The following is a 10438-nucleotide window of genomic DNA, read 5'->3' as shown; positions in this document are numbered from 1 at the left end:
TCAACTAAGATATAAGCACTTACTATATTAGAGCCATTGTTCTTAGTACTGTTGCCCAAATCTACCAATAATTGTTTCCTCATGTGTAAAATGGGAATCATTTATCATTTTACCAATACTTTGTAGGACTGTCTGGGGATTAACTGAGACAACACGTGAGTTCCTTATCTACTGTAGGCACACAATAAGTAACAAGCACTATTTTGGTGGTGCATGTTATTCCTTAAAAGTAAAGTTTGAAGGCAGGGTGCAGTGGCTCACGCCTGTAATCCCAGCAGTTTGGGAGGCCAAAGCGGACGGATCACTTGAGGTCAGGAGTTCTAAACCACCCTGGCCAACATGGTGAAACGCTGTCTCTACTAAAAATACAAAAAATTAGCTGGGCGTGGTGGTGGGTGCCTCTAATCCCAGCTACTTGGAAGGCTGAGGCAGGAGAATTGCTTGAACCTGGGAGGTGGATATTGCAATGAGCTGAGATCACGCCACTGCACTCCAGCCTGGGTGACAGAGGAAGAGTCAGTCCCCCCCCCCCAAAAAAAGTAAAGTGTGAGTGGCTTTTGTGTTTCAGCACTCTTCAAAGGTACCTGAAGTGAATTTGCACCAAAGCAGCAGCTGCATTGCCTCAGTTCTATCTTCACCTTCACAATGTTTCCCTTGGTCAAAACTTCACTAAGTCATCTCCATGTTCCAAGCATTCAGCAAACAATGGCAAGGCAGAGCCACCAGAAATGTACGTCTGATTTTCATGACAAAGGCGGTAATGCTGTATTAGCTAATGTAGACACTTTCTGTATTGCTGTATGGACATATGTAGCAACACAAATCGGAATAATAGGGAACCTGTCCCCTGTTGGCAGAATCACCCTAAAGGAATGGAGAGATCAGTAATCATCACAGCTGGTATAGTACTGAATTGTTTAAAAAAAATAAATCATAATTGATGCCAAGTGAAAGCACTGTATACCCTTAAGATACGGCATTATTGAAGAAATAAATTTGAAACCTTCAAAAGCAAACAAAAAAATGGTACAGTGTAAGTTCTGCCTAGATCATGAGCTTTTTAAAAATCAGAGTCAATGTCTCATTCATCTTTGTTTCCCAACCTCTGTCAGAGTAACTTGCACATATCAAGCTCTCTATCCGTGTTTGTGGAAATAAATGAGTAGTTAGAAATTAATAGATTGGTAATAGTTAAATACATAATTTCTCAATTCAAAGAAGTCACTGAGAACCTGGGAAAAAAGTAAATGTGTGTGTGTGTGTGTGTGTGTGTGTGTGACGAGGGATAAGAAGACAGTAGGGGAGGCCGGGCGCTGTGGCTCACGCCTGTAATCCCAGCACTTTGGGAGGCCGAGGCGGGTGATCACAAGGTCAGGAGACAGAGACCATCCTGGCTAACATCGTGAAATGCCGTCTCTACTGAAAAAAAAAAAAAGTACAAAAACTCAGCCGGGCATTGTGGCGGGCACCTGTAGTCCCAGCTACTCGGAGGCTGAGGCAGGAGAATGGTGTGAACCCGGGAGGTGGAGCTTGCAGTGAGCCAAGATCGCGCCACTGCACTCCAGCCTGGGCAACAGAGCGAGACTCCATCTCAAAAAAAGAAGAAGAAGAAGAAAGAAGAAAGAAGACAATAGGGGATACTGTGAAATCTCTATCAAATTCCCTCCCATCCACAAGTTAAACATTTAGTTTACAGAGACAGTAAGTCATTAAATACTTCTTTCTAGGTCATTGCAGACTATTTACTGTTCCATTTTTTTCACATGGGATTAATCTGAATGTGCAAATTAGGGATTTCAATGGGATTTGACTGACTTCCAGAGTCCTTGAGTTCTTGATGAAATTTTTTCTTAAAGTGAGGACCCTGCCTCCTTGTTTCCCACCCTCTCACTCTCTGGTTACCTCAAGCAATGAGGCCACATGGAAACGCATCAGAGATGCTGATTCGGAATGCATCTGATTCCTTCCTGTTTGGATCAGTTTCTCGGCACTCAGTTCATTTCTGAAAGCACATCAATTCCAGGATGTGCAAGACCCTGGGACAGAGTATTCTCTCTCACCGTCTGCTAATGAGATAAGTGCCACAAGTTAACAGGCAGCCATGGGAATAACAACAAGCACTCCAGTATGCATTTCCTCTAATTACCCATGTTTATGTTCTTGCTGATTTGAGAGGGAGTTCTGTGGTGAGACAAGGCCTCATTCCTTTTTCTCCCTCCCCTAACGCTGGCCTTCTAAGGAATATCTATAAAATTTCCTCCTCTACTGGTAGGACTGTACCACTAATTAAAGCACTGTGGACTGACATGGCCATCTGGATCCCATCTGTTGTTCTTCCAGAGACTGAGAGGGCAGCATGGAGGGCCAGAGCTGATCACTAGCTGATCAACTAACCTTCATCTCTGGTACTTTGCATCTTAGTGAGAATGTCAGAGATCAAGAGGGCACAATTGAATGTCACTTATGGGGCAGTAGAAGCACTTCCTCTGTTATATTGGTATATTTACATGGACTCAATTATACCAAGTCTTTACAATAGATTTAGTGCCATGTGGATCCTACAGATGGCATAAAAACAATATATGATATGGAGGTTGGCAAAGAGAGAAAGAAAGAGCAAGGAGAGAGTCTTCAAGAAGAACAAGATCCATGTGGGCTTATTTCTATACCTCCAATAGCACCCTGTAGGAAGTAACAAGAGTGACCCACTATTAAGACCTATCATATACCAGGTGCTTTTCGTAGATTCTTCTAAGCCTTGTGTAACCTAAATGTCAGCCCCTGACTGTCCCTAAGTTCTCCAGCTTTTTGAAGTCGTCTTGTCTTTTAACATTTAAGTAAAAATGGACTTGAATGTCCATCTTATGTTCATTAGGAAACTTGGGGTCCTTCTCAATATCTCCAAGGGTTCTTAGGGTGCTCATATTCCTTGTAACTTCTCCTGTTTCTGAGTTCCATCTCCCAAATAATGTATTTGATATTGCCTTGCATTTTATTATGAAAAGTAGCAAACAGATGCAAAAGAAAAGAATGCAATCAATCAGGTATTTAACTTCAACAAGGGCCAAAGTGTGATTACAATTTTAAATCAATGCCACTTCTTACCGTAACTGAATCATTTTAAAGAAAACCCTGGACACATTATTATTCCCAGGAATAATAATACTTCATTCATTAAAAATTCAGTGTGTATGGTGAACAGACTAAGGTGATTCTCACCATTCTTATTTTCTGGTGTTTGTACTTTTGTGTAGTTCCCTCCTTATGAGTGTGGGCAGAAGGTGTGACTTCTCCCTAACCAATTGTGTGTACATAAGACTGTAATATCCATCCTTCTAGCAGATTCTCTCCTTTGTTAATTGGAAAAATCCAGCTGGCACATTGTGAGTGTCCAATGAAAAGGGCTATATGGCAAGGAACTGAGGGCGACCTCAGCTGACAGCCAGCAAGAAACCAAGATCCTCAGTCTGTTAGCTTGTAAGGCACTGAATTCTGCCAACAACTGCATGAGCTTGGAAGTGGATCCTTCCTCAGTTAAGCCTCAGACAAGACCCAAGCCCTGTTGGACACTTTAATTACAGCCTTGCTGAGAACCCAGCTAAGGCATGTTCAGACCTGATCCACAGAAACTGTGAGATAATCAATGTGTGCTGTTCTAAGCCTCTAAGTGTGTGGTAATTTGTTACACAGCACTAGTTAGCTAACACAGACACATAAATGGCTGGTAAAGCTTTATTTCTGGATGTGTCTGTGAGGGTGTTCCTGGAGAAGACTGGCATGTGAGTCAGTGAACTGTGTGGGGAAGAGCTGCCCTCAGTGTGGCTGGGCACCATCCAATGTTGTTTTGTTGTATCTACGGGCCCAGATACAATAAAAGGCAGACGAAAGGTGAATTCACTCTCTCTCTCCTGAAGCTGGGGTTCTTTTATCTCTTGCCCTTGGACATCAGAATCCAGGTTCTGTGGTCTTTGGACTCTGGGACTTGCACCAGCTACAGGCTTCTCAGGCCTTCAGCCTTAGATTGAGAGTCACACCATTAACTTGCCTGGTTTAAAGGCCTTTGTACTTGTACTGAGAAACACCACCAGCTTCCCTGGGCTTTCAACTTGCAGATAACCTATTGAGGGACTTCTCATCCTCCATAATTGCATGAGCCAATTCTCCTAATAAGCTCCCTTTCACATATCTATTTATCTACATACATATATCCTATTGGTTCTGTCTTTCTCAGGAACACTGACTAATACAGAATGTATCTCTAAAAGATAGGGACATCAAAAAAAATTAGCACATCTAAAAATAAAATAATTTCTTAACATCATGAAACATCCAATTGCTCTCCAAATTTTCAGAATTATAGAAGTCCACATGTTGCATTTAATTTTAATGTGTCTTAATTCTCCTTTTGAGATTACCTTTTAAGTAAGGCAGTTTAGCTATTTAGTTTCACTCTAGCCCAATCCAAGTTATGTCCAAAAACTTCACCTTCACACTCACCACATCCATAGTAAGCTGCTTCTTAAACAATGAGAGCTCTCACTCTCTAAAAGAAATTCTAAGCATACCTCTTAAAGTAAAAACCTATTCTATCTCTACTAAGTTTATAATCATAAAGAATGTGGGTATTTGCATTCCCATTTTATAGATGGGAAAATTAATGTAGGTAACACATATAGAGAAATGATAAATAGCAGTGGTTTCCAAGAATGATGACTATTTCAGTGTGAAACGGAGAGTGGCGGTGGCAAAAGATAGAGTTAAGTAAAAACATGGATGGTGAAGGGCCCATTCTGCCTTGTTAAAAGGTTTGAACCCACCCTATAGACAATGAATCACTAGTGAATCACTGAGCAATTTTAATTATGGAAGCAACATGATCAGATTTATATTTAAGGCAAGAGGATTGGTGGCAATGTAGAAGGCAAACACAAGTCAAAAAGAGTTAGAAGAAAAGTGAGTAGTCTGAAGAAATTGGCCACATATGAGATGAGGGGGCTGGAATGACTATGCATCTTATTCTTAAACATGTCTCTTAGGTCATTGATTATTGACACCCCACATCCAAAGAATGCGACAATTAACTGAGACGTCAGAGTCAGCCTTTTCAACACTTCTAGAGAGAAATTTTCCAAAGACACCTCTCTTGTACTTCCATGGACTTTTAATAGATATGTTTATCATAAGATAACCTTCTAAAGAGCTCACGATAGCATATGATCAAACTCCTTATTGTACAGTCAGGAGGAATCAGCCTTGTTGAAGGAAGGGGCTTACCCAAAGTTACAAGTTGGAACAAAATTTTTGCTTCCAGTTCACTGCTGTTTACTAGAACTGTTTTCTCCAGCCTCATAGAAGTTCTGAGAAACAATTAGGCCCACACTACCATCAATAGGCAAATATGTGTGCCTGACCAGACAGACAGAGAGGTATTTTGAGAGAGGTCAGGAATGAAGCTGGTGAAGAGGCCCAGAGTTTCAATCCTATTCCTACTCAAGATTCATCACCCTCGTCATCTTTACCATAAGGAAGAGGGCATTTAGAAGCACAAATGAGATTGTTAGTGATAAAAAGGTACTTATACACCAGCGAATTCCGTCCTTCATTTTGCTGAGGTTCAAAGAGGTACAGTGACTTATCCTTGATTATGTATGCAACTATTGCAGAGCTGGATATTGGACTTAGTAGGCCTCCTGAAGCCCAGCACTGTGCCTGCAAGAGCATTCCCAACTCCTGTCTTTCTGCTCAATATGTGGGGAAGAGATGAACAATTTGGGCTACTCAAAATGTGGTGGGCATTCGGGCTCTGGGGAGAGCTTCAGCATCTCTTCTCTCTTTTCATGTTCTCCAACTCCTCAAGCAACATACACACATACCATAAAGATCACTAGCCAGCTATTTTATGTCTTGAAACATTTTTATGATACAAGTTTTCTAATTAGAGAAAGCCATAGTTTATACACAAAAACAAATTCCTAGGCTCTTTGCCTTTTCAGAAGATGTATTAATCCATAAGTAAATATACTCTGTTGCCTAGTCACTACCATGCTATATCTCATGGCAAAAGGATGCCAAAAGGTATGAGCTCTTGGTGAATGGCAGCTATTGACAGCCAGGTGCTGGACTTTTACCAGAGGCATTGCTGTAGGTGGTTAAGTATATGGGCTCTGGTCAGTGATGACAAAGTTCCTGGGTTCAAATCCCAACACCCCCAGTTACTAGTTATGTGACCTTGGACAAGTAAATTAAAATCTCTGTACTTCAGCTACTTTATTTGTAATATGGAAATGATTTTTTTAAATTACGTGTCTTCTGGGTCTATTGCAGAATTAAATAAGATAATCCATATAAGGCACTGTATGTGAATTTTTGCACGTAGTGAACACTCGAACCAATAGAGTATATTTCCATTTGAATGTAAGAAATTCACAGAGACAGCTTCTCTATAATAAAGGTAAGAATCAAAACTGAGTTTCTATAAATTACTTTATATTGCCTAGAGAAAGAAGTCATGGCAACAGATTGAATATATTTTAATTTAAAGTAGAAAATTATATAGGAAAAATAGATATATCTTCCAGAGCTCTGTCTCAAAGCCCACATTTTCTTTTGAGTATTTTAATCTCCAAAACATACTTAGTATATGGTGAAATTGCCTCCTTCTGGGTTGAGTAATGTGAACTATCATTACCATGGTAACAACAAGGCCAATAACTTGAACTCCAATCATAGTAGCTACAATAAAGTGGAATCAGTTTGGAAATAATTAGAATCCATACTTTTTGAGACTGAAATTCATTGCCTTTAAGACTCAATCAAGATTCCTGGTGGTAGTCTGGAATCAGCTTAAATCAAGATACATCTATCTTCAAAAAGAGTATAGGACAAAAATCCAAAATAGGAAAAAAAATCAAATCATCTTATCTTTCTGGTGCATTAATAGTCTGATGAGTCATAAGGAAATAATAACCCAGAGGTTAGAAACGACGACATAAGCAGAATTCCTTTCATTCCATGGGTAAAATTGAATTTTAGTGAGTTCCAAACCTTTTTATCATAAAAACAAGGCAAATGGACCCATTTTTAAGTTGAAAATATTGACCCATTGTGTTTTTCCTTCTATAGTTTTGTCAATTTCAAAATTACAGAATGTAGAAATTATGAGAAATCTTTCAACGTGATTTTATGGATTTAACAAAAGTCCAGAGGGATATGGGTGACTACAGTCCTAGTACTTACAAAGGATCCAGGTGAGATTAGAACTCAAGTCATAATTTTCTGTCTTGTCTACTGCATTAGACTATCCTTATGGAGAATCTAATATTTCGTGTTATGCTTCAATAAAACTTTTCTATCTAGTAAGGAAGTAGAGATAATTATTAAATCACTTTCCAACTGCCCTACAACATGGGAAAAACAAATAGTGATGAGTGGGTGTTGACAGCATCTCAGAAATGCCTGAAGATGCCTATGATTTGAGAGAGGCTAAAATCCTGTAACTTAACACTCCAAGGCATATTTATATTCTGCAATTATTCTTCTCCACCCTCTAACTTCTGCTGAAAAGGATCCCTTCCGGATAGCTAATTTTCTCTCATTAACATCCTTCCAAACTTTCTCTCCTCTCCCACTGCATTTTCAAACGTCTTGTCAAAGGGAGATGCCAGTTAAGAGAGTCCTGGCTGTTTGAAAGAGGATGAAGGGCTCACACTCCATTCAGGCGTCTTTGCTCCTCAGCTGCAGGAATGTGGGCTCTTTGGGAGGTAAGAGACTCTAAAAGGGACAAAGAACCCTCTGGAGCCTCCATTCGTGATGATGTTTCCTTCCTAGTTCTGCAAACCAAAAGTTCTGTTTTGTTGGTAGATCCAAAGGAGACCTCTCTGGAAGCCTCTGTTCTGCACAAGATTAATTGAATGGAATAAGTACCTGAGCAAGCAAAGAAAGGGTCTTGAACTAACTCTCAGAGACCTGTCCTGCTCCAACTCTGGCCTGGGTTCTGAATGTTTTACTTTTCACACTTGTATCTAGAACCGATCACAACCTCCCTGATCTCCCCAGTTGCAGTCCTTTGGTTTTTTTTTTTTTTTTTTTTCATTGTCTCTACACTTGTAATCCAACTATCTCACAGCCAATAACCTAGTCTTCATCAAGCCAGGTTTTTCATTGTCTCTCTCTTCTTTGTTCAACCCCTGTACTGTTCCTTTGACCAATTTGATAAAATCCAAACTCCTCCACCTTAGGACACACCCTCCTTTCCAACCATGCCTATGGATTTGTTCTTCCTTGCTACTAACTCATTGATGCACACCTCTCTGCTCTTGCCATTCCTGCCAGCAATGTCTTCCTATCAGCCCCTCTCTGTTCAGCTGGGTCTCCTTCTCTCCACACCAGCAAGGAAGTGCCATGCTTCTTCAGCTCCCGGCCCATTCAGTGTGAGGCCAACAGCGTGGCAACAGCCCTGACCCCTCTCCATCTGCCACTAAATCACAGCAGCTGACTTTCAGACCTTGGGTGTTGGGCCTGCCCAATCCTCATGTCGTCTCACCTGTTATATGGGTCCTGTCCCTAGAACTGATCTTTGGCCTTGGTCCTTGCTCTTAGGTCCTGGCTGAGTTATCTTCATGACCAGATTGTCCTCTCTATCATTCTTCTCTCTTCTGAACTTTAGCCAATATATGGGCTCTACTGTCTGTGGACTGATCTCCAAAACACTGTTCAGCCTGCAGACTCCCACCCACCTCTGTGCACCTAAAATAATAACATCAAACAAAATAAAGTTGTTCGATGCTCATAATAATGGCTCCTGTCAATTGTCTATGTATTTAACTTTTGTTATTTTCTAAAGTTTTATTTTGTATTTTTATTTATTTAATTTAGTTGTACTGGTTGTTCATTTATATGTTTTATTATATTCTCTTTATGAAGCATTTTATCAACATTATCTTATTTAAACCTCATAATAACCCTAATCAGAATATATTCATATTTGAATTTTTATATGAAGAAATTAATGTTCAGAGAGATTAGGTAACTTGCCCAAGGTCACATAACTTATGAGTTGCAATGATCTTTTGTCAAACCTGACTTAAATTCTATCTCTTACAAGAAGGCTTTCCAATTAATACTTAACTCCTTGGCTCATGCTTTCAGTTTGTGGTGCAAATTTATGGACTGACTATTTTGTGTGCTTCAACTATTTGTATCTCAACCCTTAAAGATTCTCAAGGACAAGAATCTTTTCAAAAGCAAAATAATATTGATTCCTCCAAATGACAGAGAATAGATTCATAGAAAATGGTATTGGCTGAATCAGTCTACCTTCACGTACCCTCAGAGTGAATTGGGAGGCATGGTAATATGGTGTTTAGAAGTATGGATTAACCCCTCAAGTGACCTCTTTGATCTATGACTCAAGTTTCATTATTAAATGGACACAGTAATGGCCAAGCCCTTGCTGCCTCATGGAGACAGAGGATACTCCACCAGAAAAAGACCCACAGCTTCTTACTCATGATGGCTTAAATGAGAACAACACTTTACAGCTCACAAACAGAGTAGCATCAGAAACCTCATCACAAACCTTTGCAGTAGGCAGTCATCCCTATCACTATTTTAAAAAGAGGTGATGGAGGTTCATAGCAAATAAATAATTTGTTCATAGTCATTCAATAAGAAAGAGACAAAATTAGTACTCAAACCCAAATCCCCTGACTCAAGCCCAATACTCTCTCAGTCATGCCACATGGCTACCTCTTCTTGCATGAAACAATTCAGTGATGCAGGCTCCAGATAAAGAGAAAAATCATCATAGGAAATTTCTATTTTTAAAGATAAATAGATGCCAATAACTTTCACATTCCCCAGCTAAAAATCCTTCTTAAAAAGCCACGGCTGGACCCCATCCTAATGCGACCTTGATGAAAAGATCATATTATGCTGCAGCCTCTTAAACCCTTTTGTCCTACCAATTGTACGTCTCCCTTTGCCTTATTTCCCTTGGTTGCAGAAATCACATAGACAGTGGCTAAATGACTGAGGCTACCAGGGATCTATAATAATTCAAATACACAAACATGAGGCCTAATTTTAGACTGTTCCAGGATAGTAGACATTCTGGGAGTCTGCAGTGCTTCTGGTTTGGTTGCTGTGTTTGTGGCTCCTTGTTAATTAGCAGGGATGGCTTAAAGGTCACTCAGAGCACTCAGCCCCATCATGTGAAATAGAAGGAGGACTGGGGCAGTGAAAATAACTCGAGCTATGAATTGCATTTGGAACCTGCATTTTTACTAACAGACAAAAGCTTTGTGTCTTGCTGGCTGAGTTCTAACACAGAAATTTCATTTGCTGACCCTGCCAGGGACAAAGAGAACCTGTTTCTTAAATGCAGAAAGGGTAAATGAGTCTCTGCTCATCTGCAAAGGAGCAGATAAGCTATTCACAC

General features: G+C 40.0%; 1 protein-coding gene across 1 annotated transcript; it reads left to right on the top strand.

The window, feature by feature from the left end:
- Positions 1 to 611: 611 nt before the first annotated feature.
- On the top strand, positions 612 to 890 carry LOC117076746 (cytochrome c oxidase subunit 7B, mitochondrial-like). The gene has a single exon (XM_033200575.1). It carries the CDS (start codon positions 646 to 648, stop codon positions 886 to 888), a length of 243 nt encoding a protein of 80 aa, XP_033056466.1. The 5' UTR covers positions 612 to 645; the 3' UTR covers positions 889 to 890.
- Positions 891 to 10438: the final 9548 nt, after the last annotated feature.

This window comes from Trachypithecus francoisi, unplaced genomic scaffold (assembly GCF_009764315.1).
Source record: "Trachypithecus francoisi isolate TF-2019V2 unplaced genomic scaffold, Tfra_2.0 Lachesis_group5, whole genome shotgun sequence".
NCBI classification, from domain to species: domain Eukaryota; kingdom Metazoa; phylum Chordata; class Mammalia; order Primates; family Cercopithecidae; genus Trachypithecus; species Trachypithecus francoisi.
The sequence above is the reverse complement of the archived record's forward strand: the minus strand, read 5'-3'. Positions and strand labels throughout refer to the sequence as shown.

Bases quoted from the DNA above. Each gene is read 5' to 3' on its own strand.
- LOC117076746 (XM_033200575.1), top strand. From the start codon at position 646: ATGTTTCCCTTGGTCAAAACTTCACTAAGTCATCTCCATGTTCCAAGC.